This window comes from Myodes glareolus, chromosome X (assembly GCF_982192425.1).
Source record: "Myodes glareolus chromosome X, mMyoGla1.1, whole genome shotgun sequence".
Lineage (NCBI taxonomy): Eukaryota > Metazoa > Chordata > Mammalia > Rodentia > Cricetidae > Myodes > Myodes glareolus.
Genome location: NC_142053.1, coordinates 144,392,085 through 144,419,361, shown reverse-complemented (window position 1 = coordinate 144,419,361; position 27,277 = coordinate 144,392,085). Strand labels below are relative to the sequence as shown.

The window sequence follows — 27,277 nt, the reverse complement described above, 5'->3', positions numbered from 1 at the left end:
TGTATGTTTTGGTTTTGGTTTTTTGAGACAAGGTTTCCCTGAGCAATGGTCCTAACTGTTCTGGAACTCACTCTGTAGACCAGACTAGCCTCGAACTCACAGAGAACCACCTGCCTCTGCCTCCCGAGTGCTGGGTTTAAAGACGTGCACCACCACCACCCAGCTTGCTTATTTGTTTTTTAAACTGGATCTCATGTACCTATCTTCTTGCCTCTACCTCCCAAGACTACAGGTATCATTGTGCTCAATTTATATGATGCTAAGTAACAAATTGAGGGCTTTATCAATGCTAGGTTAGCACTCTGCCAACTGAGCTACATCTCTAGCTACCCCCAGTCTTTAAACATTTTACTGCATCTATTTATTGGGAGGACATAACACACAGGTGCCACAATGCACCTGTGGAGGTCAAAGGACAATTTAAGGGAGTCAGTTGTCTCTTTTTATCATGTGAGCTCTAGGAATTAAACTCAGGGTATCAGGTTTTGCAGCAAGCACCGTCACACACTGAGCAATCTCACCTCTACCCTGCCCTTCTGTAAGTTTTATTTTTGGAGACAGAATCTCACTGAATTAGTCAGGGTAGCCTTGAACCCACACTGTAACCTAGGCAAGCCTTGAACTTTCATTCTGCTTGTTTTAACCTCCAAAGTAGCTAAGATTACAGGCCTGTACCTCCTAAGGCCCTGTTTGTGTGCACCTTTTACAGAAAAGGAAACAGGCTTAGAGGCAAATGTTATCTACCCTAGGTACTCATAGAACACAGCCCAGATGTTTCTCTCTTCCTGTAGACCCTAAGGATTTCTTCAGATGCTCCCCTTGGGCAATGGGTACGCCTGAAACACCCCCTACCCCCACCCACTTCTGAATCACTTCCCGCACAATGCCACTTCCCTTTCTCACTTCCCTTGCATTGACCTCCCATACATACATGTTGTCCACAGGAACCTCACTTTTAGGAAAGAGGTGGGTTTTCAAGAAGGAAGATGAAGCAGTTGTTCTGATGCCTTCTCCTGGACAGACTACTAGAGGAGGGCTACCCTCATTTCACCCTTCTTCAGTACCCCACTGAAGTTGATCCTCTCACTATAGTCAAGATTATGTATTTTACAGCTAAGAAAATGAGCCAGCCATGGTGTGACATCCCTGTTCAAGGCAGGCCTGGTCTAAAAAGCAAGTTTCAGGCCTGGTATGACTATATTATAGAACCTTGTCTCAAAAAAAAAAAATAGGAAAAACTAAGGCTGAGAATTTAAAGTGACTTGTCGAAGGTCACATACCTAGGTGGTTCTTACTTCAGACTTGCAGGCTCCAATGCCCTTCTGTGAGAATTTATCTCATGCATTAGTTGAAAACTAAGAGGTTTCTGGGTAGAATGGGGTGACAAAGATTGGGTGTCAGAACAGGACCAAGGGTAACACAGGAAATGGAGAGGGGAGAGAAGAGGAGGAGGCAGAGTTCACAAGGGAAAGGTCAGAGCTAAAAAGGTCACACCCTCCCAGTTCCTCCTACCCGGGGTTCCTCTTTCCTGACCAGATCAGCCCAGATTAAGTAAGGCCTCTTCTCTATAAAAGTACAAAGACATAGTGCTCAAAATGCTTGCTACAATGCAAGCCCTTCAGTTGCTCCTGCTGCTACTGCTTATCCTGCCAGCCACAGGTAAGTGGGTGAGGGCTCAGATGTCCTCCCAGGAATGCCCAGGTCAACCACATCCTGATTGTCCTTTCCCCTCTCCTGATCTTACAGGTTCAGACCCTGTGCTCTGCTTCACCCAGTATGAGGAGTCCTCTGGCAAATGCGCAGGCCTGCTTGGAGGAGATGTCAGTGTGGAAAACTGCTGTCTCAATGCTGCCTATGCCTTCCAGGAGCATGGTGGTGGTCCCTGTCAGGCATGCAGGTTTGGGGGAACCTAGGCTAAGCCCTGTAATCTAGAACTGTACTCTCTTTCCATTGGGCTTCTAAAAGTGTCCCCCACCCAAGTCTTCCTCATGACCATAGCTCAGAGTTTCAAAACCTTGGCACTATTGCCATTTGGAGCTCTTTGTTGGGGGTATGAGTTCTGAGCATTATTGGGTATTTTATAACACACCTGACCTTCCCCTAAGTATTTAACAGGAATTGGGGTATCTCTGACTCTTCACCTGCTCTTGGGATCCTTTTCCTCCTATTGGATTGCCTCGTCCAACCCTGATAAGAGGTTTTGTGCCTAATCTTGTTATACTGTGTTCACTTGATATCCCTGAGAGGCCTGCTCCTTTCTGAAGAGAAATGAAGAAGTAGATCTGAGGGAAGGGGAAACTAGTCAGAATGTATTGTATGAGAGAAGAATAAAAAAAGACAACTATAACTGACTCTAGAAACTGCCAAATGTCTCCTAGTGGAAACAAAATCAGCCCTCGTTGAAATACTTTTTTCACTGTCAGGGCTTCCTGTAAATATTGCAGGTGGGTTGCAACTTGGTTATTTTTGGTGATCATACTTAAGTGCGTATCGTACATAGATCCCTCAGAGGCCTGGAAAACTTTGGGTAAATTCTGAGGACAAAGCCCAAACCTTTCATTGTAGTGCCACATTCATTGTGTGATTCCTCTGTGGCAGTTAGATCTCAGAAAGCACCTCAGTTCATGACTTACAGTTTACATAAGTTGACTCTTTCTGTATTTTAGATATGTTTTATGACTGCCTACTGTGTACTCAAGGTAACACTGTAAATATGATGGGTTTGGAGATCTTGGAAAGCAGTTCTCCTCCCACCCCCATCATGCTAACAGTTTGTGTCTCTTTAGCAATAGCATGCATACCCAGTCCTGTGTAGGAGGCTAAGAGTAGCTCTAGGATGTTTCTGAAGGGACCTCTGAGCTCCTGTTTACTAAGCACTTCCTGTCTTCCTGCAGCTGTACAGTGTGGTGACCTATTGGGTTCCTGGCAGAAGTTCCGGGCTTTTAGTCCTTATATTTGCTTATTGTGTATGGCTTTGCCCCTAGGGGATTTCCAGGGCCTTTGTCATAAAGGGAAATGAAATTCATCATACACTTACTGTATACTTACCTCTTCTTATTCAATTCCCCACCATCCCTAGTTGGTAAATAGGTTCTCATTGATTCATCTTGTATATTTACCCAGAATCTCTCCTGTGCCAACCTATACTCTTTAGAGTCAGTTCAAACCAGGATGAAACATGGGCTCCTCTCTGTAGGTCCCCACGATGGTCACCATGGTCCTCATGGGCCCCCTGCTCAGTTACATGCTCTGAGGGGTCCCAACTGCGACACAGGCGCTGTGTGGGCAGGGGTGGGCAGTGCTTTGAGAAGGTGGCTCCTAGGATCCTTGAGTGGCAGCTACAGGCCTGTGAGGACCAGCCATGCTGTCCAGGTAAGGAAGATAAGAAATTTGGACATGCCCTTCTTACTACCCAGCCCCCAGGGCCAGAAATATCAGTGCAGAGGCCCTGAGGACAGACCTGTGTGTGGCTTTAAGGGGAACTGAGGAGGTTGGGATTGCTGGAGGAGAATGCTTAGAAGTGATTACATTGACCTTAGTCTAAGAGATTTGGATGGGAAGGGGAGAAATTCACTTTGACTTGAGTTGGGAAGGGGATAGGCCATATCTGAAACAGAAGGATGAGTATGAAGGCCACAGTCATAATCCAGATAAGCAATACTGGTAGGCCAGAAATAGGAACAAGAGATAGGAGGACAGAGTTAGCATCTGCGGTACACACATGAAAGGAAGGAATCCTAAGTACCACCCCCACCTCCCATCTCTTTTTCTCCCACAGAAATGGGTGGTTGGTCTGAGTGGGCACCCTGGGGGCCTTGCTCTGTCACCTGCTCCAAAGGAACCCAGACCCGTCAACGAGTATGTGATCACCCTGCTCCTAAGTGTGGGGGCCACTGCCCAGGAGAGGCCCAGCAATCACAGGCCTGTGACACTCAGAAGCTCTGCCCCAGTGAGTAAGGGCAGTCGAAGGGGTGCCCAGGATGGATCTGTTGGGTTAGAGCAGAAAACTGCCAAAGAGAAAAGACTTGAGCATGCTTGACCACAGTTCATTCCTCCATTCCTACCACAGCACATGGTGCTTGGGCAGCCTGGGGCCCCTGGAGCCCCTGCTCAGGATCCTGCCTGGGTGGAGCTCAAGAACCTAAGGAAACACGAAGCCGCACGTGTTCTGCACCAGCACCTTCCCACCAGCCCCCTGGGAAACCCTGCTCAGGACCAGCCAATGAGCATCGGGGCTGCACTGGCCTACCACCCTGTCCAGGTATGTAGGGATAAGGTCAATGGCACATAGCTAGTGGATCTTTGGATTTCTGGTAAAGATACTGTGGTATTTGAGGGAATAGAGTTCTAGTACCGTGGACTAGAAGCCCATCATTTAAAGACAATTTGCCTCGTGTCTAGAGATGGCAGGGAAGGAAGCTGAGGAGTATACATGATTATTGTGGTCTGTCATTTCACTTTCTTTCCCACTCCAACAGTTGCTGGTGGCTGGGGGCCATGGGGCCCTGTGAGCCCATGCTCTGTGACCTGTGGCCTAGGCCAGACCCTAGAACGACGGACATGTGATCATCCTGTACCCCGTCATGGGGGCCTCTTCTGTGCTGGTGATGCTACTCGAACCCACATCTGTAACACAGCCATACATTGCCCTGGTTAGCAACTTAGGAGGCACTATTCCCATGCCTAAGCCCATTGCCCATCACTGCTGCCTACTTCCTGTTCACAAAGCCTTGTTCCTGCCTCTGATTCTCCTCTTCCTGCCCTCTTGCCTTGGTTCACCTCTACTCTGTCATTCCCACTCCTTTCCAGAGTCTTCATTCCTTCCCCTGAGACCCTTTACTCGCTCCAAACCTCTTTGTCCCTTGTCTCTACAGTAAATGGGGAGTGGGAAGCCTGGGGGAAATGGAGTCACTGTAGCCGTGTGAACATGAAATCTATCAGCTGTGAGGAAATCCCAGGCCAGCAGTCACGCACAAGGACCTGTGGAGGCCGCAAGTTTGATGGAAAGAGATGTTCTGGGAACCACCAGGATATTCGACACTGCTATGACATCCATAATTGTGTCTGTGAGTAACCCACAGACAATATCGTAAGGGTGGACAGCTATGCAGTAGCAATGCTAGGGATCCTGTGTCCCTACAGCCTCCTTTTCCTGTTGAGACCTCCAGTTTTGACTGTGACATTCTACCCGCCTCCCCCATTGCAGTGAAAGGTTCATGGTCACAGTGGAGTACCTGGAGTCTGTGCACACCACCATGTGGACCCAACCCCACCCGTGTCCGCCAGCGTCTCTGCACACCTTTGCTCCCCAAGTTCTCGTGAGTTGGGGGACATTTTGTTCCTAGGAGGGGGTCATGATGCTGAATAATGAGAAGGGAGTTGGTTACACTGAACATAAGCTTCACCACTGCATCAAAAGTGCCTGTCTTGCCAGTACCATCTTCCAGTTTAGAGAAGAGGAGAAAAAGAATAGGAGAGGCAATTAGGGATGATGACTTTATGGTCTCTGTGCTCCTTGGTTACTAATGCTTCCAAGCACACAGTCTTTCATGTGGCCTTCCCCATTGAACTCTTAGCACACTTTGGCTTACTAAGTCACCAATGCCTCCATTCATCCACTCCACATTTCAAGGCCTTTTCAGCAACAGTTGCTGATAAAAGAACCCACATCTATGGACAGAAGGGACCCAGGTGAGATGAGCTATGATACAATTCATATAAAAATGACAGGTAAGTGGCAATGAGACTATCACTGTCCTCTAGGCCTAGAAAGCTAATCAGGCCCAAAGGTAATTGTGCAGATGAGGATTGGAAGAAACATTCCTGACATCCAAATTGTGAGCAGGGTCGTGGAGAGAGCTGATGAGCCACCCTAAGTGTTTACTGGACACCACAGTGGACCAGGGATTAGAAAAGGTTAAGCTAGCCATCCCTTCCTTGTACCACAGAGGTCAAGATTCAGTGCCCATTTCCCAGCTAGTGAGAGGCCTGTCGTTGGGATCTCTCAGCTGTGGATGTCAAATTGGTTCCTCAAGAAGAGTTAAAGGTTATGTAGAGAAGGACCAGTTGAGAGAATCTGGGTGAAAATGAATGAAGGGCTTGCCTACTAGGAGAAAGAATCCTGGCAAAAACATTCCTGGATATATAAGGTTCCATTCGGATAAAGTGGGGAGAGGTAGAGAAGAGAAATGGGCAGAAGGAGGAGAAGGAGAAAGAATGGCTTGGGGTAGGGATTTAAGGTGAGTATGAGGACAGAGAAAGGGTTTGGAGGTAAGAGAGTATTGCTAATCCTGCCAGTTTTTAGATAAGGGAAACAGGCACAGGAAGTTTTTCTTTTTTTATCAGAAATAGCCCAGTATCACAGATAAATGTAGTATTAGGTACACAGTAAGTTGCTAATCAAGATGTGGTAATGCAAACCTGTAATCCTAACTACTTGAAAGGCTAGAGCCAAAAGAACCACACATTCAACACTTTCCTAGGCTACAGAATGAGTTCAAGGCTAGCCTGGGTGATACAGTGAGACTCTCCAAGTTAAAAAAAAAATAGAGACGGGACAGGTCAGTAGAGCCTAAAAGAAGAAGAAAAAGAATGCTATGCTATGGGGTATGTAGGGCATTTGCCTAGCAAGTATAATCTCTACTACCACAAAAAATGATTCTGCTTATGAGACATGCTTGTAATTCCTATATTTTGGGGCTGAGTCAGTAGGATCATTGACTTTGAGATTCGACTCTCAAAAAAAAAATAAGTTTTTCAATGCATTCTTGATGTTCCTGAGCTTCTCTTCTCCATTGCTTCCCCAACATCCCAGGCCTACAGTTTCCGTGGTCGAAGGTCAGGGTGAGAAGAATGTTACCTTCTGGGGAACCCCACGATCACTGTGTGAGGAGCTACAGGGGCAGAAGCTGATGGTGGAAGAGAAACGCCCATGTCTACATGTGCCTGCCTGCAAAGACCCAGAGGAGGAGAAGCCCTAAAATCTCTTGCTTCCATTCTAACCCCCTTATCTTCCAGACTTCAATAAACAGTCTTTCTAAACTCTTCTAAGATTCCTTAAAGAAGGGGGCTAACATACCCCCTTTCCTGTTAGTGGGGCAACAGAATTTTCTGAGCAAAGTAGTAGTGGCCTGTTGTGAAATATTCTGTTCTATTGTACTTGCAGCCCCAGCCTGTCTTTGCCATAACTATAAGGGGGTGGGCTGGGAGACTGTCAAGAAGGTGGGTTTTGTCATTGGCTGCTCACCTTGGCAGGAACTTTTTGATTAGCCCATGTGCTATTTAGTTGCTGTCTCTTTATGAAGTTCCCTAGGTTCCCACCCACTCATCAGAGCCTCTCAGCTGGCAGATCTGCCAAAGTAGTGAACTGGGTAGGATGTGACCAGAGTTGGCACCCAGCTGAGGAAGCACCTGCACCCACCCACTGAAAATAGCCTAGCTCTGACACCACAATTACCAATAACAAATAGCTGGGGACGGAACACTGAGGAGGTGGCTATGATGCACTTTGAGCTAAGGCAGGGGCAAAGAGAAGCTAGATTAGCATCAGCCTAGAGGAACTCCCAAGGCAAAGCCAGATGCATCTTTTTGTATCTGTTCATTTAACACTTTAGTGTCTACTGTATGCTGGAGATAAGTCTAAGCGTCTGGGCTGAAAGAGGACTGGTAGAAAGCGAGGACATTTGCAAGCCAGTGAGCACACTCAGAATAAGCATTCCTTTTATTCAAACATGTATTCAGTGCTTAGTGCCTCCTATATATTAACAGTAGTGCTGGGCATGGGGACACAAGGGACAAAAGGAATCAACTGCCCGTGTCTCCACAGTAAAGGTAACACACCCAGATGAGTATTTGTGGAATTTGATCATTCATTTACCATTCAGTGAATGCTAAGCCACCTCATGATAGAATTATGAAGGAATCATAATAGGGGTAATAGCTAACACTTAGAAAGCAACTTACTGGGAGCCAAATAGTATCTCAAGGCTTGCCATAGTGTGGATTCATGTAATCCACAATGAAACCACAAGGGTCAATATTATCCCCACTCTACAAAGGAGAAACTAGCCCAGAAAGGTAATAAACAGAATGTTTTTGAAGTGCCGCACATGCGACACAGTGTTAAGTATTAGGAGCAGAGTTTGCAACTTTGTGCAGTAGGTGAAGGGGATCTTTTTGTGTAGGAGATTGGTGAGACCCAGAATCTTGTCAGTAGCATGATCCAGTTGGTGGGTAGAGGTAAATAAAAGTCCATGAGAACATAGTCATCTTGAGAAGACTGAGTTAGAGTTTCTTGTTGCTACTACAGAGTGTAAGAGATAGGTCCTTGCAAGAAAGTGGAAGTTTGGCTGTGAATGTATGCACTGTGGGATACACATCTCTATAATGTAGACTTTTAGAGCTGTATTGGGTATGTGGTTTAAGAGGTTATACCTGCACCAAAGCCATGAGAAGGGTGTGTACTTACACTAGGGTGGCATGGCTATGTGCTATGGTCAAAATGAACATGTATCAGCAGTGTGTGCTTAAGCTGTTGCTCATCAACACACAAGAAATGATTCTTAGACTTTTCTGTATGCCTACTCCAGTTGGAGAAAATGGTGTGGAGATTTCCCTCTGCCTTGAGTTAAGACACCCCAGGAGGAGTGGGAGGCAAATTTCTCTAAAAGACAACCTACAAAAGATTGTCTCTTAATTGTTTTAATTTCTGGATGGCACTAGGAAGCTACAAGTACTAAGAGTCTGCGTTTTCCAGGAAGAGCTATAGTCAAGGTGGTTGTGCGGAGCCCTGATTCAGACCCAGAGTAGCCAAAACAGTCAGAAGACCTGCAACTGCTGAGTCACCAGAGAAGTCACCACATACCATGATTTTTCTTAAATTAGCAATAGAATTACACATTTTAGAACATTAGAAATACCTAGTATGCAGGGAGTTCCTCATTTGAATTGCCAGAGAGCATCCTGCAGAGGAGGAAAAGGGATTAGCCAAACAAAGACCTAGAGCACAGACTAAAGCTGACTAGGATGGAAGAGGGGTAAAATGATGGCTTGGGAATGTTGGACTTGGGAGCTGTAGGAACTTAGTGGGAAAGGGCTGAAAAAAGTTAGGTGGAAACATGGTTTCTAGAAGTGAGATGGTGACGGGCCAGGTTTTGAGTACTGAATAGAAAGGCATTTTTGATGGGACTACAGCACTTGCAAAGGGACAACGGTTTTGCCTCTCCTCTGCTTACTCCTTTTACAGATGAAGAAACCAACTCTCATAAAGATTAAATCACTTTCCCAACCATATGACGAAGGCTGATCTTGAACCCATATATGTAACTCCAGGTCCCATACAAACCATTGACTTAATGAATAAGAAATAAACAAATAGCCCAGCATGGTATTGCGTACCAGAAGTTTCCTTACTGGAGAGGTTGTGGCCAATCTGGGCTATATACTATCAGGCCAGTCTAAGCTAGATAACAGATCTGGCAGCTTAAGAAGTCTTTCAGGCAAGAGACCCCAAATCTACTTGCATATCTCCTGCCAGGCTATCTAGTTCACCATCATTGCTCACTCATTGCTCACTAGGGTCAATGATGTATTCAATCATTCTGGCCCTATCCCTTACTACAATCCAACTCCACTTTGTTATGAACACACTGGAACTAGTTGTTCCATTTTCCTGACACATAGACTGATCACAGTAAACGTGCTTCTTTGAAAGTGATTTGAAGTTTGTGGAATCCCCTCATTTGCAAAGTAGAAATTATATTTTCTTAGCATAGTAGTGTTTGAGGGTGGGATATGCCAGTGTACACATAAACAAATAACTATGAATTTAAAATTTTGTTGTAGCCAGGATCTTACAAGCTGGCACAATGGTTTCTGTTCTACCACTATGTGGATTGCTGTCTTAGTCAATGTTCTGTTGCTGTAAAGAGGTACCATGACCAAGACAATTCTCATAATAAAAAACATTTAATTGGGGGTTTGCAGGTTCAGAGGTGTGTCCATTATGATCATGTTTTGGAGCATGGTGACAGGTACACAGACTTGATGCTAGAGAAGTAGCTGAGAGCTACATACTGACCCACAGGCAACAGACAGAGAAAGAGACTCTGGGCTTGGCATGGGTTCTTGAACACTCAAAGCCCACCCCCAGTGACACTCTTCCTCCAACAAAGCTGCACCTCCCAATCCCTTTAATTCTTTCAAATGGTGTCACTCCCTGGTGACTAAACATTCAAATATATGAGCCTATGGGGGCTTATTTTTATTCAGACCACCATAATAACCTTACTCTCTCACATGAAAATATTGTTTGGCTTCCTCTCTGCAAAGTTCTTATATGTAGAGCCATGGACACTGATGACACTGGGTTTGGGCTAAGTCCAGAACAGAGGCATGAAGGCATGTAGACTAAATGTGTAATTGGGAAGGAGGCTGGATACACATCAGGGCTAGCTAGCACTGCAGGGAATGTTTTTGCATTGTATACCCAGGATTTTCATGCTCATCTGAGAGCATGTGGTTTCTCTAGATGTGTATACTTGTTGAGACCCTCTGGGCCTTTGTGTGTCAATGTGCTGCCTGTGTGTATAATGTGTGGTCAATATGCTCATGTATGTTACACTGGGCTTGTGTGTCCGTAAGTATAACTGGATGTCTGTGTGTTCTATGATGTACATATACTCTGTGACTTTCCTTAATTTTTCTGTGTGTGTTATTTCCTATGTTTCTTCAGGCTATCACCACCAAGGGCAAGGATATGTACACTACTCAAGCGTCTGCCTCTGTTTGTCTGGTGATGTTTACGCCATTCCCATGCTCTTTTCTTTGCGAGACACTGTGGATTCAGGAAACAGGTCTCGCCGGGAACACTGCAGTAAGGAGAATTTCTACTTTTATTGTCCCTTCTGAGTGTGCCTCTACCCCCACCCTCACCCCCAAATGCCTTCACCAGTGAAAATCAACACGGCAACCGAATATTTGGGGAGGGTAACAGTGTAGGAAAGTGAGAGAGCCTAAGGATCAGAAAGAAACAGCTAAATGGATTGGGGTTGTGGGAAGGGAGCTTCCTTACTGTGAGTCCCGACCCTCCGGACAAGAACCCCACCCCCACTCCCCAAATTGCGCATCGCCTATCCGAGGGGGAGGGGTAGAGAATGCAGTGTGGCGCGTGCGCACTGTAGGATTCAGCACCGCGGACAGAGGCTTCGCCCCCGCCGCCGGCGAGCGCCAACACCTCCCCAGCACCGAGGGCGGGCTGACGTCACTTGCCAGCCCTCCCCAAACTCCCCTTCCCCACCGCCTTGGTCGCGTCCGTGCCACCGTGGGTCTAGTTGGACCGCACCACGAGAGGCGCGAGATAGGGGGTTGCGGGCGCGACCATACGCGCTGCGGCGGCGGAGCCTCGGCGCTGCCTCAGTCTGCTGCGAGCAGCAGAGAAGTCGCGTCGTGCCTGAGAGCGCCGTGCTTCTGGGCCCCTCGCGCTCCGCTTCCGCGGCCCACGGACCCACTGCCCCTTGGAACCCCTGCCCCAAGACGCCGCCATGAACTACCTGCGGCGCCGCCTGTCGGACAGCAACTTCATGGCCAATCTGCCGAATGGGTACATGACAGACCTGCAGCGCCCGCAGCCTCCTCCGCCACCTCCCTCGGCCGCCAGCCCCGGGGCCACACCCGGTTCCATGACCGCCACTGCCGAGAGGACCTCCACGGCCGCACCAGTGGCCTCTCCAGCAGCCCCTAGTCCCGGGTCCTCGGGGGGCGGTGGCTTCTTCTCGTCACTGTCCAACGCGGTCAAACAGACCACAGCAGCTGCAGCCGCCACCTTCAGCGAGCAGGTGGGCGGCGGCTCTGGGGGCGCAGGCCGCGGGGGTGCCGCCGCTAGGGTGCTGCTAGTCATCGACGAGCCGCACACCGACTGGTAAGCCGCTGTAGCGCCTCCTCGAGGGCCTGGGTCCCCAGATGTTTCTACAGTGAATGAGCAATTATAGAGCGTCACTTGTGCGCCTCGTATCTGGCCCCTCACCCAATTACTTCCTTTTAATGATTTATGCTCAACCCTTCCTTTATGCTCTGCTTTTACCACCCCCAAGCTAAAAATGGGTACAAGGAGCCTAAACCTCTTCCCCAATCCTCATTCTCAAAAACCTTTGGCTTCAATATATGCAGAAAGCCATCAAAGGTCAAATGTGCCCTACCTCTGCCCAACTCTTGCCTGGAAGTCCTCTTCCCTACTGAGTCTTATAAACATTTATTCAATACCTGCAGTATAGTCACTGAAGAACCCTTCCCTTGGGGTCTTTGCCTTTAATGACTTCCATGAGCATGTTTTGAGAGCATGATTCACTCCATGTTGTCCTCACGGCCTTCTCTTCTAAATGGATGTTGTGGAAATATATTCAGTTGATACTGTGTCCCATTCCAGAAGGTTCCTCCAAAGATCTTTCAAACCGTCTAGAAACAGTGCCTGTTGTGTATTTCACCCCAGTTTCTCATCACAAGCATTGCCTCTAAAGGATCCTGTGAACCTTGACTGAATGCTTCCTATGCATTCCAAGTCCAGGTGCACGCTCTCAAGGGTCATTCTCCGAATGGTCTAAGCTCTGAAGGGTGCGTTCTCTGAAGGCTCTAAGGGACATTAAATGCTTGGCGTGTACCATACCTAAATGAATCATTTTTCAAGTGTGAATTCCGTGAGCATTTTCAAGCTTCTGTGTGTGATTCACTGCCAGTCTCTCCTCAATGACCTTTTCCTATCATGAACCTATAAGAAAGACATATATCGAATGCTTCCTGTATCTCCTGTTTTCCAGACACTTTTTCAAAGGCATTTGGTGAATCCATTCAGTACTGATCAGTTCCCTAAAATGTGAGCCTTGTCTAAAGGTTCTTTCCTTTAGTATATTCAGCAAGCATCTGTTGAATGACAGCTATATATCCCACTCTCAAACCTTTATCCAATGTATTTTTCTTCAGGGGCTTTCATGAGCATGTACTGAGCACCTTTTGCATGAACGAGCCAAAAATCTTTCCAAAAAATTCTATGACAAGAGTTAATCCAGTACTCAAATATCTAGAAGTTGCTGTGGGCACAATTTGGGTCACTTTTGCCAAAGGCTTTTTCTTTTCATCCTTCCTTAGGTCATTCGTTGAGCACCTGCTCTTCACCTCCATAAAAATTTTCCTTGCATGAAAGGAGAACTGCTTGCCTAGATCAAGTTTCTGCACCCCCTTTCCCTTTCCATGGGGCTTTTTATCTAAGGATCTGGTGCATATTTATCAAATAATTCTGCATTCATCCCTAGCCTTCCTCACCAAAGATCATTTGTGAATAGTCAGTGAACACTGATTTCTTGTCCTCTCTGAGCTCCAGTCTGACGACCTTCCTCCAAGACTCTTTCCTCCAGTGGCTCCTAGGAGCATTTATGGAGATCTTCTGTGTGTTTATGCCTGCTCCTCAGCTACCTTACCAGCAGCGAATGCAGTCGGCACCTATGCAGTACCTGTTGTGTATATGGAGTACATTTCCTTTCATTACCCCTAGAAGAACCTGCCCTCAACCACAAAGCCTGTCCTCCAAGTTTTCTTATTATATACCCAGAACCCAGTATATAAGGATTAACCCTTTCCCATTCACTTTAGTACCCCATAGAATTCTCTCTCCCAACCTTTAGCTCATACACCAAAAGACCGTTAATCTATCTAAGCCAGTCAACACTTACTGAGAACCAACTGTATGAGTCATCCCCAGTCTCCTCTTTCAAGATCTCTGCAAGTTATTGCCACTGCCTTAAGAGCTCAGTCTCCAGAGCTCTGTTTCAGTCAAAATTTACTGAGTACCATCTGTTTACTAATTTGATCACCCCTCCCTCATAAACCTTTATCATACCATTGTTTTTTAAGGCCCTTTAATCCATTCTACAGATATATATTGTATACTCTCTATGCAACAGAATGTGGGATGCATTTGTTAGGCACTTCTCTATACTAGGAAGAACCCTCCCTTGGTTCCCCTTTCTTCTAATCCCAAACACTAGCTTAATTTTCTATAACTTTCCCTACTTATCCCATAAGCATTTAATGAGCACATATTGTATACTTTGAAAAACACATTTCCCCAGCTTGAAACCCAATTTCCCCCATTATTCTGACTAGATCCAGCCCCTGACACACATTATATGGGCACCTTCCCAGCAGTCCTTCCCCTCACCCATCAATCCAGAAAGCATTTATTAATTTCTTGCTGCATTCTGTTCAGGTAACCACATTCTCACGGGTGCGGCAGGCTGTTCCACTTTTTCCCCAGCAACCCTTAACTGTGTATTGAGCACAGTTCATGATGTTCCCCTAGGTATTGTCTGTCATTTTGGCTCCATTTGCTTTACTGAACTCAGCAAACATTAATGAGGCCTGTACTCCATACTGGTAGATGTTCCTTCTCTGCTCCAACCCTACAGACAGGTTATTTAACTGCTTTTCCCCAAGTTTTTTCAATTGAATGTTGCTGTCCATTCCCCTTTCTATAATTGCAATCTAGTATCTTCTATTTTTCTTCTAATCTCCAGTAAACATTTATTGAGTACTTACTGAACTCAGCAAAAGACTAGTTCCCTTCCCTTTAGCATCCCAGAATCCCTCATTTAATCCAACAACTCCTTCAGTCTTTTTCCTCTAGGCAATTTGACAAATATTCATTTAGTGTCTGCTAGGTATGTAGTGACATTGATAAAAGGGGAGAGCCTAGGTATACCAGGCTCAATTTAGGAATAGAGGAATTTCAGACTGGCAGAGCCATAAGAGCTTTGAGGACTTGAGGTAGGAATAAAAGAGGAGTTTGACAATTTTGTGATAAATGCATACCTATGTATAGCCTGGTGCCATCTCTCCAGTCTTTCTTCACCACTCTTCTTTCTTCCCGAGCCTCCATGCTTTGAAGTTGCATCCTCCAAGATGAGAGGATTTAATTTTTTAATGTTTTGAGGCATGGCCTCCCTATGTAGCTCAGACTGGCCTTAAACTTGTGATTCTGCTGCCTCTGCCTCATAAGAGCTAGGTTTTACAGGCATCTGTCCCATCTCTCCTTTTTAGAGATAATTTGGTCCAGTGTTTTTCCATCTGTGGGTCACCTACTGCCCATGACCAGCATTCTACTTTCTTAACAAAGCAAGATAAATGAAAATAGAGAACAGAGTAAGCAATTATCAAATAAGACTATTACACACACACACACACACACACATATATATACTATATATTATATGTGACATAGATTACATATTGCATTGCTACCAAATGACTTTATACTGTATAATACATCTACAAGTATAGGATTTTCTTCACAAAATGCAATGAAATAGAACAAGAAATACAAAATTACATTGCATATAGTGATTATTTGCCAAAACTTTTTTTGAGAACCTTGTTATGTAACAACCCAGGCTGGCTTCAGACTCATGGTCCTCCTGTCTTCATCTCCCAAGTAATGAATTTTTAATGTATAGGACTATGACCAGTTGAAACTTTAATTTTAATTATATATGTATGCTTATGTATATTCTACTATACATCATAGAGACATGTATGATATATATTTTATGTGCTATATATTATATAAGGCATATCTGAACCCTGTTTGTCATAAAACATATGGGTCTTATATAATATATATGTGTGTATATATAGCATGAGTTATGTAAATATGTATATAGTGGGTTATGTAAGCTATGTTTCTTATTATGACTTCTTTTCTTAGATAGACTTCCCTGGAGACACACCCTTCACCTTCAGCTAGCACCTCTGTTGGGCTCAGTGGCTTACTTGGTGGGTGATCCATTCCTTCATCTTTGAAGGATCCCTGAGCCTGTGTCCCCACACCTGACTCAGACTCTGGCTACTTTCTTGTCTACTTACCATGAAAACTGAACAAGGAGTTCCAACAGATGCCAAAGCGGATGGCCTGGTGTGCCAACTCTACTCCTTATTTCCCCCAATGTGTACAACAGCCCTATCTCCTCCTTCCTAGCAATCAATGTTACATTCTTCTGCTAGTGGCTTCTCTTTACTTATCAAAAGATACCTGAAGTGCCCAGGTGGTGATCATAGCTTAGAGTTTAATGGGATTCTTACTATGTCCCCTGGTAATAGTGTTTCCCGCCCCCTTTGGAGAACCAGGACCTCTAACCTTGCAGAACCCTGAAGGAACAGGAAGCACAGATTCCAAAAGTGGATCACTGGGATTGATGGTAAGCTGGGCTATTTCCCATTGTGACTTCTGACTTCCCAGACTCATGTGCTCTACCTATTAGAAGAATAGCATAAAGAAGGGTCATGGACTGAGGGTTTGCACTGCCTTTAGGAAGGTAATGCACATTCTGACATGGTGTCATCTCCAAAATGAGGTCATACCTCTGGCTTCATTCTCTCAGGCCAGCAGCTTCTGAATGGTGTGTTAATGGAATCTCACTGGTTGATTCCATAGACATAAGCCACTTTTGCACCTCTTTGCCTTCCTTTACTTTGTTATGACATATGTACTTTGATTTGCTGCAATGTTATATAGGATCCCAAGTATTGTTTAAACCCTTGGACAGCGGTGCTTGCTAGACTTAGTCAGAAAATGAAATGGCAAACTACACATGAAAATTACTAATCAAAACAGATTACTATTCTTACCAACATATAAGAAGCCCAATGCAGTTAGCTTGTACCAAGTGGCTGATTAGTCTTGAGGTATGGTGTCATATCAAAGATTCAATGTTGATCTCTCTTGCTGGAAGACTGGAAGCTCCATATATAGCTTTTATCTCTGATGCTGCTGCTGCTGCTGCTGCTGCTGCTGCCATTTCATTTGTGCACCCAGCTGCTAGCACTGGGATGGTTCATTAAAGGTTGGCTGACATCATCTGGCTGACTCATCCTTTCTACTTGGTTGCCTAGTACCACTGCTATGGTGGATTGAAGCTTAGTGGGTGTTAGCACACAGTACAAAGATCTTCATTCCTCCCTTTTTGACCACTCCCATATGTTCACACACAGTTCTATACCTCAGATCTCCTTGTCAAGATCTTCCAGTTATTTTCCTTCCTTTCCCCTGAACAACAAGACAAGCTACTCAACATTGTCCATAAATATCTGACTTTATAACTTGGTGGGTGTGGCCTCACTCAGCTCATCATGAGCTGTTTTGGGTACACAGTCACTTGGTGTCCTGTGGTCAAGCATTCTATCTCTGTCAGAGAGAAATACTGCAGTAGAATCTGTTCCTCAGAATATAATTTAGCCAGGCATGATGGGTGGCACTTTCCTGCAATCTGAGATTAGAAGGCTAAGGTGAAAGGATCAGTAGTTTGATACCAGCCTGGGCTACATAGCAAGTCTAAAAACAAATGGGGCTATATAGTAGCCTATCTCAAATACAACAACTACAAAGGTATCTAAGCCTCTACTACAGATGGCATGCCTAACTCCAGAAGAACCCTGAGAGTCTCATACTCAGGCTTCCCATAGGCTCCACAATGCATCCATCTCCACTACTAACACTCCTGGTATCAGAGTACTTGCCAGGTCAAATGGCTTAAGTGGCAGGACTGTTTGTACCATATCCTAGATCTGCCACAGAGCCCTCTTATGCTCTTATCCCTACTCAGAGCTGACAACTTTACATGTCACCTGAAATATGAGTCCACATGTAGAATATGATGTTTCCAGAACTTGAAAGAAGTCTGCCTGTTGTCTATTTTCACAGTAGAGGGCATGAAATGCAAAGCTTTGCTTTATTCTGTGGAAGTGTTGTCCTGGCATACTTTTGGTCACTGAGTCCCTAAAACTATTACTAATATGATAGGTCCCTGGGTCTTTGAATGGTTTCTCTCTTGCCCTCTATGTAACCTAGAACAACCTGGAACTCACTAGGTAAGCTAGGCTGGCCTTGAATTCATGATCCTCCTACTTTAGGCCTCTGACTGCTGTGCTACCATCCCTAATTCAGATCACATGTGTCTTATCAAAGCAATATGCTAACCATCTCATATTCATCTTGCATAATCAGTATGATGTAACTGATATAATAGTCCAGTGTGATATTCTGTGGGATGTCCAGATGGTCCAGACTTCTTTGGACTATATTATAGCGTAGTTGGAGAGAAATAAAATAGCCCTCTTGAAAAAACATCGACAAATACTGTCAGAACCACATGAACTATCTCTGGTCCTCTTTTCTAATCAGAATTAAAGAAGTACATTTGACAAATTGATGGCTGCCCGTCATACCTGATACCTTATTTTTTTCTTACATCTTTTCAAGACAGGGTTTTGTTATTGGAGGTCACTCGTCCATTTCCGGTTGCCCTGACCCAAAATATTCACACAGAAACTGTATCAATTACAACACTGCTTATGAAATAAGCTTATGCATATTTCTAGCTCACTCTTATAGCTTAAATTAACCCATCTTTATTATTTTATATTTTACCACAAGGGTCAAGGGACGTGGTCTACCAGCAAAGTTCAGGCTAGTGGTTTGCGTCTTTCTCCTCTGGTAGCTCCAAAGTTTCTCCCTGACTCTGCCTTCTCTCTCTCTCTCTCTCTCTCTCTCTCTATATATATATATATATATATATACCAGCCTGGATATATTCTGTTAAGCTATTGGCCAAAAGCAGCTTCTTTATTAACCAATAAAACAATATACAGAAGGACTTCCCACACCAGGGTTTCTCTGTAGCTTTGGAACCTGTCCTGTAATTAGTTCTCGTAGACCAGGCTAGCCTTGAACTCACAGAGATCCGTCCGCCTCTGCCTCCCAAGTGCTGGGTTTAAAGGTGTGCACCATCACTGCCCAACACCTAATACCTTATTAATCTATAATGATAATAACATGTCCGGTATGGTAACTGCAAACAGAGGTACAAATTGGTGACATTTTCAGCAGTCTACAAGAATTTTGTTCAGTCTCCTCAGAGACACAACTGGTTAACTCAATAGAGATATGATGAGACAAGTACCCTTGCATCCTCTCCAGATCTTTCTGACTGGCCACATTTTCTACCATCTCCTCCTCCAGAATGTATACAGCATTGCTTTCAATTTACTGTTGTTTTTCTGTTGGTTTTTTTTTTCCAGTGCTAGGGTTGAAACTCAGGACTTGCATATTAGGCAAGTGTTCTGCCACTGAGCTATAAACCCAGCCCTGATTTACAGCTTTGGTAGGTGCCATATTAAAGACCTCTATTTGGACTTCTCTGAAATATCTGTTATCCTACTGGGTTCAGTCATGGAAATGAACAATAAGAAGTCTCTGGATCCAGGGGACTTATTGTGAGCAGGATCTAGTTATTAGTCAGTTTTCCAGGGTAGTAATTGGGGGTAGATCTTGAGCAGGGTAGGCATTGACTAAGGTATCTACTTCATTCAAGGCTTTGTGTATCGTCCACATCAGAGGGAAGGTCTCTATGTAGTAAGAGTGAGTAGATGGCTTCTGCCAGTATAGTGGATTCAGGCAGGTCTGTAAGCTCAGGATATTTAACTGAATCTATCCATGAACCCTTATCCCAAGTCTTAGGGTACCACTCCTGTCCTATCTACTATACCTAAATTCTGAGCCGGGTCCTCCCTTCTGTCTGCTCTCTGGCTGCAGATTACGGTTTCTTTTAAAAGAGTCAGGGGGCATCCTCTGCCTTTCATATTTTGCCTTGAATTGGCAGTTACTCACTGTATCAGATCTGTCTGCAGTTAACCAGTGCCATTTAACAAACAGTTACCCCAATATGATTACCATTTTCCTCACATCTGTCAGGTGTCAAGGATATTTCACCAGCTGCTTCACTTTCCTTCCCCAGATTCCCATTGCAGTCCACCATCGGGAAAAGTCACTGCTGCTCCCATACACCAGGAGTCCATTGTGTCACTCTTCATCACTCAAGAAAAAAATAACATTTTTAATCTTTTGCCATTGTGACACCTCCAATGTCATAGGACCTGCCAGATAATACAGAATCCTCCTTGCAGTACAAACTGGGCTTGCTAAAATGGAAATTGTATGACCACAGTATATTATGGCCTATCTGTACTACATCTCCTAACTAAGGATGTTTACTTCCAACAGAATGCTGAATGACCCAGCTATAGAATCCTGTTAAGAGTCTTCTTCTGGCCAAGCATGGTGGTGCATGCCTTTAATACCAGCACTTGGGAGGTAGAGGTAGGCAATTCAAGGCCAGCCTGGTCTACAAAGTTAGTTCCAGGACAGCCAGAGTTGCTACATAGAGAAACCCCTTCTTGGAAAAAAAAAAGTCTTGGACTGGTGAGATGGCTCAGAGGTCCTGAGTTCAATTCCCAGCAACCACATGGTGCCTCCCAGGTACCTATAATAAGATCTGGTGCCCTCTTCTGGCATACAGGCATACATGCAGGCAGAACACCGTATACGTAATAAACAAATCAAAAAAAGTTTTCTTCTAGTTTGACTCCTACCTATCTTAGACCATCATCAGGTCAGAGATATTCCTAGGGGGTGCTCTGTAGCTGAGATGTCCCTACAGAGTCAGCCTAGAATGAAGCAAAGAGACTAGTCTTCTGTCTTAGTTGGGATTATCATTGCTATGATGAAACACCATGGCAAATTAGGAAGGAGGGAGTTTATTTGGCTTACATTTCCATATTGTAGTCCATCACTGAAAGAAGTCATGGCAAGAATTCAAAGAGGGCAGACCATGGAGGAATGCTGCTTACTGACTTGCTCCCTGAAGCTTGTTTGGTCTTCTTCCTTCCTCCCTCCCTCCTTCCCTCGCTCCCTTCCTTCTTTCTTTCTTTCTTTAATTAATTAATTCTTTCTTTCTATTTTTTAAACTTTTAAGTGTTTTTTAATAGTCAAATGCAGTGGTCTAGTTCATTTCAGCTCCTTTACTGCAATACCAGTTCAAGCTTCTCTGCCTTCTTGTCTGTGATGATCAGGGTATAAAAGTATCTGCTACTGTAAACCTCAAACTTCACATTCTCCTCCTCCTTCTTGTTTGTTTGTTTGGTTTTTGAGACAGGATATCTCTGTGTAACAGCCCTGGCTGTCCTGGAACTCACTTTGTAGACCATGTTGGCCTCAAACTCACAGAGATCCACCTGCCTCTGCCTCCCGAGTGCTGGGATTAAAGACCTGTGCCACCACTGCCAGGCCTCCTTGTTCTTCTTGATGTTGATGATTTTTTTTCATCCTTTTGCTGGGATGTGAGCAGAAAGTTCTTGAATTCCTCAGTTTTCCAAGGCATAGGAACAGGCTCTCAGCACTGCTGACCATACTCAAAAAAAAAAAAAAAAAAGAAAGAAAAGAAAAGAAAAAAGAAAAAAAGAAAAAGAAAAAAGTGGCAGAACCAGAGTACACAAAAACTAGCCTGTTTTCTTAGAGAACCCAGGACCACTAGCCCAGTGGTAGCACTATCAACAGTGGACTGGACCATCCTATACCAATCACCAATTAAGAAAATGCCCTACAAGTTTGCTTACAGCCCAATCTTATGGAGACATTTTCTCAATTGAAACTCCCTCCTCTATAATGGCTTTAGCTTGTGTCAAGTTGGCATAAAATTAGCCAGCACACCTTCATACCCACTTTGAGACCAGAAATAGGTCAGGTTAAGCTCAAGAAATTCAGTGCTGCTGGGCATAGTGACTCATGCCTTTAATCCAAGCACTTGGGAGACAGAGGGAAGGAGGAAGGGGGGAGGGAGGGAGGGAGGGAGGGAGGAAGGAAGGAAGGAAGGAAGGAAGGAAGGAAGGAAGGAAGGAAGGAAGGAAGGAAACTGGGTGTCATTTTGGCCAAGGCAGTTGCCTGCAACACTGCAACATAAGATAATTTTCAATGGAGACAAAGCCATGTGCTATTAAAAGGATCAAGATTTGTTGGCTCCAAAGAGGAGGCTGAGCAGAACACTACAGTAACCCCTATACTTATTGTCAAAAAAAAAGAAAGAAAGAAATACCCTGATACGGACACAGAAAGAGACAGAGGGAGACAAAGACACAGATGGAGGGGGACAGAGAGATCAAAAGAGTGAGAAAGTATACAGAAAAAAAGGAAACTGTTCTTGAGTCCTTCACACCAGTGGTGCCAACAGGACCCATTTGTGCAGTGTATAGGTGTCAGAGTTGTTGATTGTGTGCATGCTAGTGATCAGTGTCCCTACGAATGGCACTTCCTTTCATCAGCCTTCCATGAAAATCCTGACTGGAGCTTCTGTGAAGAAGCCTATTTGGGTCAGGCAGTGGTAGTGCATGCCTTTAATTCCAGCAGAGGTCAGCGGATCTCTATGAGTGTGAGGCCAGCCAGGTCTACAGAGTGAGTTCCTGAACAGCCAGGGCTACACAGAGAAACCCTGTGTCAAAAAAAAAAATGAAAAAAAGAAGAAACCAGAAGCCTGTCTGGTAGGAATCCTGAGCCTGGGAGAGGAGTCTGCTGGAAGTTGAGCTTAGCTGGGGTGGGGCTAGAGACAATGACAAAGCAACTTGTGATGTGCCTACTGCTGCTGCTCCTACTCATCCACAGTCACATTCCTCCCTTCCCCATCATTGCTGGCTACAGCTTCTTTACAACCAGCTGCAGCCTGCACCTCTCAATTGGCTGCTCCTGTTCAGATGCAACTGTTCACCCATAGCTGTTGGGTCCCCCACAGTAGATGACACTCATGATCAAGGTGCTGTTTCATAGTAAAGGAGAGAACAGAGAGACACTTTAGGTCCCTGAAGACACAAGCACCAAGACACACACAGGAAATGAAACATAACACACCACGGGCAAATATCATGTATTTATGCTCTCTGAGATTTTTGATCATTTAAAGACCTCCATGCAGTTCAAAGTCTGTTACAAATGACACAACACTGTTCATTTTCCAAAGCTTTTACTGGAACATTTACAATAGTAATGTCATGAGACATTATAATCATATTTTGGGACATGCCTGCTCTCTATAGTTTATAAGAACACAGCTCCTCCCCCAAAAAAGAACACAGTTCCCAACATCTTTTACATGCTTTCACAAAGATTACAATAGACTTTATTGTTCACAAAGTACTGTCAGTTACTTTTGCAAACTATTACAATTTTAAAGTATTATGTGTTTTCTGTACCATCACTGAAGGGAAAAGGATTCGAGGGACCAGCCTAGATATGGTCTTTATGTCTGAGATTCAAACTTGATAGATGTACCCTTCTATATTTCTCTCCAGGGCAAAATACTTTAAAGGGAAGAAGATCCATGGAGAAATTGACATTAAAGTAGAGCAAGTAAGTTGAGCAGATGGGCTTGGAACTCCATTGTCTGTGCCTCACTTACATGATGAGGGTGAATCACTGATTTTTGTGTCTTTTCCAGGCTGAATTCTCTGATCTCAATCTTGTGGCTCATGCCAATGGTGGATTCTCTGTGGACATGGAAGTTCTTCGGAATGGGGTCAAAGTTGTGAGGTGAGTATGAAAAAGACACACTGGTATTATGGTAAAAGGTATAAAGGACTCCCTTATAACTGTGGGAGAGTCACTAACTCCCTATGCATCTTCAGTGAGCAAAATCTTGGACACAGCATGTGGTGGTAGGGTCTAAATAGCCAAGGAAATAGCAGGCCACAAGGAAACTTTTCAATTATTCATTCAACAAATGTTTATTAGTATCTACTTCATGCTAAGTACTGTCCTCAGCACTTGACACCCAACAGATATTTATTTAGCACCTACTGTATGCCAAGAGCTCTTCTTACATGCTGAGTGACCTAGTGGTGAACAAAACAAAACACCCCACAAAATATAAAACCCTTCTGCCCTTAACTTGTCCTGTAAACAGATAATAAGAAAATGTAATATCACAAACAAAGCCCAGAACAGTAAAGCAGATGTAAGGTTTTTCGGAAGATAATGGGGTTTGAATTTTGGATAGGGTGGCCAGGTAGCATAAGAAACAGTTGAGAACTTCAGGAAGAAGGTGAAGGAAAGATCCCTGTAGGCATGCTGAGGAAAATATTGTAGACAAAGGAAAGAGCTCACATATCCCCTGAGGCTACAATCTATTCTGAGCAGCATACTTGGAAGACAACTGGGAATCTCAGAGACTGTGACCAGGGAGATGCCAGAGCTCAGTGGGTAGAGTTGCAAGCTGACCTTCAGCAAATAGAAAAGTCTGAAAAGAAATCAATCACCAGATGGGGAAAGGGTGGGAACAATACTCTAGGCAGAAGGATCAGCTTGTGCTAATGGGCAGAGGAAAGAATACACTTTGAAATTTCCAGAAGCTATGGATACTTAGTATTTTATTTATTTTTTTATTAAAAATTTCCACCTCCTCCCCTCCTCCCACTTCCCTTCCCTCCCCTCCCCCACCCCCTCCCTCTCCTTCTCCAGGCCTAAGAGCAGTCAGATACTTAGTATTTAGAAGAGTAGGGGAGTCCTGGCTTGTAGGGGAGTCCCTACCCACTCAATATTTCCTATCCCTGTCCCTAACCCAGGTCTCTGAAGCCAGACTTTGTGCTGATCCGCCAGCATGCCTTCAGCATGGCACGCAATGGAGACTACCGCAGTTTGGTCATTGGGCTGCAGTATGCTGGAATCCCCAGTGTTAACTCTTTGCATTCTGTCTACAACTTCTGTGACAAACCCTGGGTGGTAAGTTACAAGAAAAATGCCACTGGAGATGGAATTGCTTGTATGTACATGTGGGAATCTGGAGCCACGCTCTTTTGAAATGTGAACATATTTAAAAGTTTAATATGTGAGTTAGCTTTACATCATTGTAACAAATACCTGAGATAATCAACTTGCAAAAAATATGATTTATTTTAGCTCAGTTTTCTTTTTTTAAGATTTATTGATTGGTTGATTGATTGATTATGTATACAGTGTTCTACCTGCACACCAGAAGAGGGCACCAGATCTCACTACAGATGGCTGTGAGCCATCATGTGGTTGCTGGGAATTGAACTCAGGACCTCTGGAAGAGCAGTCAATGCTCTTACCCTCTGAGCCATCTCTCCAGTCCCTTTAGCTCAGTTTTCAAGGTTTCAATCCATGATATATTGGCCCTGTTGCTTTGGGCTTGCAGCAAGACAGAGCATCACGACAGAAGTGCACAGTGCAACAAAGCTACCTTTCTTGCGGCCTAGAAGTAAAAGACAAGAGAGAAAGAGGAAGAAACCATGGGGTTATAATCCCCCCTTGAAAGTACCCCCAACAATAACCTAAAGCATCTTAGGTCACACCTCTTAGAGTTTCAAATCCCCACAACAGTACCACTCTGGGCAATGACGTTTTAACACATGAACATTGAGGACATTCCAGATCCAAACTAACACTTTGGGTCCCAGTTTAGAGACTCCCCTGATGTAAGAAACTTGCTGATCTATGTCTCCTGGTTCTCATAGTTTGCCCAGATGGTTCGACTACACAAGAAGCTTGGAACAGAGGAATTCCCTCTGATTGACCAGACTTTCTACCCCAATCACAAAGAGATGGTAAGCCTGGGAGAACAGAGTGGGAAAGAGTCAGAATTACTGCAATATTTCCAATGGATATATTGATAATATGATATCTCAGTGTTATAGGTAGAAACTGAAGAGCAGTGTGTCTTAACTTGTGGGTTGTGACCCTTTGGAAGTCACATATTAGATATCCTGCATATCATATGTTTACATTACAACTCATAGCAGTAGCGAAGTTACAGTTATGAAATAGCAATGAAATAATTTTATGGTTGGGGGTCATTAAAGGGTTGCAGATTAGGAAGGTTGAAAACCTCTGGTGTAGAAGAATGAAGTTGTTTTGTGATTAAGTCTGTTATACAGGTTGAGCAGCCTTTGTCCATAATGCTTGGAAATCATAAATGCTTCAGATTTCAAATTTTGGAGGAATTGTGAAATATTTGTGTCTGTATAAGGTATTTTGAATGTGGGACTCAAGTCTAAAAAATTTATTTATTTTTATTTTATGTATATGTGTGATTTGCCTGTATGTGTGTCTGTGCACCACATTCATGTAGTGCCCACAGAGGTCAGAGAAGGGTGTCAACTGTCCTGAAATTGAAGTTACAAACAGTTATGAGCTGCCATGTGGATGCTAGAAACTGAACCTCAGTCCTCTCTAATCTTTGAGTCATCTATCTCTCCAGCCTAGGACCTGTTAATCCTGGAATTCACAAGAGAAAAACCAGTTTCTCAATTTTGAGCCAAATTTGAAGCAACATTTAAATTTAATTTAAATTGTATTTAAATAGCCAAGGATGAACTTTGGTCAGGATCACCCTTTGGAATTCCCAGCTGAGTGGCCATGAGACACAGGTTGTAAGGGCTTTAAGGACAAACCTATATGGCCACCGTATTTTCCCATGTGTCTTGACTGTTATTTTCCAAGAACTACAACTCCCAGCATCCCAGGAAGTCACCTGGTCCTTGAGCAGGTGGGGCTTACAGGTTAACTTTAACTTTGGGTCTTAGGGACCCAAGTCTAAACATGAAATTAATGTTTCACATATACCTTAATCACATAACTCAAAGTCACTCTTATACAATATTTTAGTAAGTTTAGTTTTAGTCTTTATTTTTTAGTTTTGACTGCTACTTATCACATGAGGTCACATGTAGAGCATGACACTTGTGAAGCATATGGTGGCACTCAAAGATTTCAGAATTGAGAATATTTCAAATTTTAGATTTTTGATGAGGGATGTTCAACAGAAACCACAAATTCCAAAAGTTACAAATATTAATTTATTGATCCCAATATTTATTAAATCCTATTTTTATATTGTTCACTCTTACCATATTAAATATGTATTTCTAGTGTGAGTTAGCAGAATTAACATAACGAATCAGATTGCATTCCATGTAGAAATCAAATAGTTATTACTAACAGTGTGAACTATTCCTCCTGATAGAAATGTTACCCATATTTAAACTAGAATTGCCAATAAAAATTTTCAGTAGCAATATTATAAATTACTTACAAATAGAAATTGAGTCATTGTTTATTATCATAAAACATAATCACTCTTCATACAAATGATTATGAATAGTACAAATTGCTGTAATTTATATACATTGTGGGTACCAGTATTATAAATTAAATTGTAATTTTTACTAGAAATCAAATAATCAGCCAGATGTGGTGGTATGGGTCTATAATCCCAGCACTTAGGAGGCAGAGGCAGGAGAATTATAAGTTTGAGGCCAGCCTGACTACATAGAAATCAAATAATCATCATCAAAGAGTATATATTACTGTATCACTTACAAATAAGAAGTGCCTGTTTTG

At 43.9% G+C, this 27,277-nt stretch overlaps 2 protein-coding genes across 6 annotated transcripts in view; both read left to right on the top strand.

Annotated features, from left to right (window-relative positions):
- The first annotated feature begins 1,501 nt into the window (after positions 1–1,501).
- Positions 1,502–7,041, top strand: Cfp (complement factor properdin). 4 transcript variants are annotated; one of them, XM_048461464.2, is made up of 9 exons: positions 1,502–1,659; positions 1,747–1,889; positions 3,197–3,372; positions 3,779–3,949; positions 4,070–4,261; positions 4,479–4,652; positions 4,875–5,066; positions 5,207–5,318; positions 6,815–7,041. In XM_048461464.2, exons 2-9 carry the CDS (start codon positions 1,777–1,779, stop codon positions 6,978–6,980), a joined length of 1,296 nt encoding a protein of 431 aa, XP_048317421.1. In that variant the 5' UTR covers positions 1,502–1,659; positions 1,747–1,776; the 3' UTR covers positions 6,981–7,041. The 4 variants fall into 4 exon arrangements, with proteins under 4 accessions (XP_048317421.1, XP_048317420.1, XP_048317418.1 ...); XM_048461463.2 differs by having other exon boundaries at positions 1,747–1,897; XM_048461461.2 differs by having other exon boundaries at positions 1,747–1,897; positions 3,155–3,372.
- A 4,366-nt stretch (positions 7,042–11,407) lies between these two features.
- The window catches only part of Syn1 (synapsin I), a 43,372-nt gene continuing 27,502 nt past the window's right edge, over positions 11,408–27,277 (top strand). For both annotated transcript variants that reach the window (XM_048461281.3, XM_048461280.2), the window contains exons 1-5: positions 11,408–11,917; positions 23,212–23,269; positions 23,358–23,449; positions 24,481–24,637; positions 25,393–25,482. In XM_048461281.3, the coding sequence (XP_048317238.2) occupies positions 11,541–11,917; positions 23,212–23,269; positions 23,358–23,449; positions 24,481–24,637; positions 25,393–25,482 (774 nt within the window). In that variant the 5' untranslated portion in view covers positions 11,408–11,540. The remainder of the gene's footprint in view (positions 11,918–23,211; positions 23,270–23,357; positions 23,450–24,480; positions 24,638–25,392; positions 25,483–27,277) is intronic.

Bases quoted from the DNA above. Each gene is read 5' to 3' on its own strand.
- Cfp (XM_048461461.2), top strand. From the start codon at position 1,596: ATGCTTGCTACAATGCAAGCCCTTCAGTTGCTCCTGCTGCTACTGCTT. The intron at 4,653-4,874 runs GTTAGCAACTTA...TTGTCTCTACAG, and splicing joins CACAGCCATACATTGCCCTG to TAAATGGGGAGTGGGAAGCC. The intron at 5,067-5,206 runs GTGAGTAACCCA...CCCCCATTGCAG, and splicing joins TGACATCCATAATTGTGTCT to TGAAAGGTTCATGGTCACAG.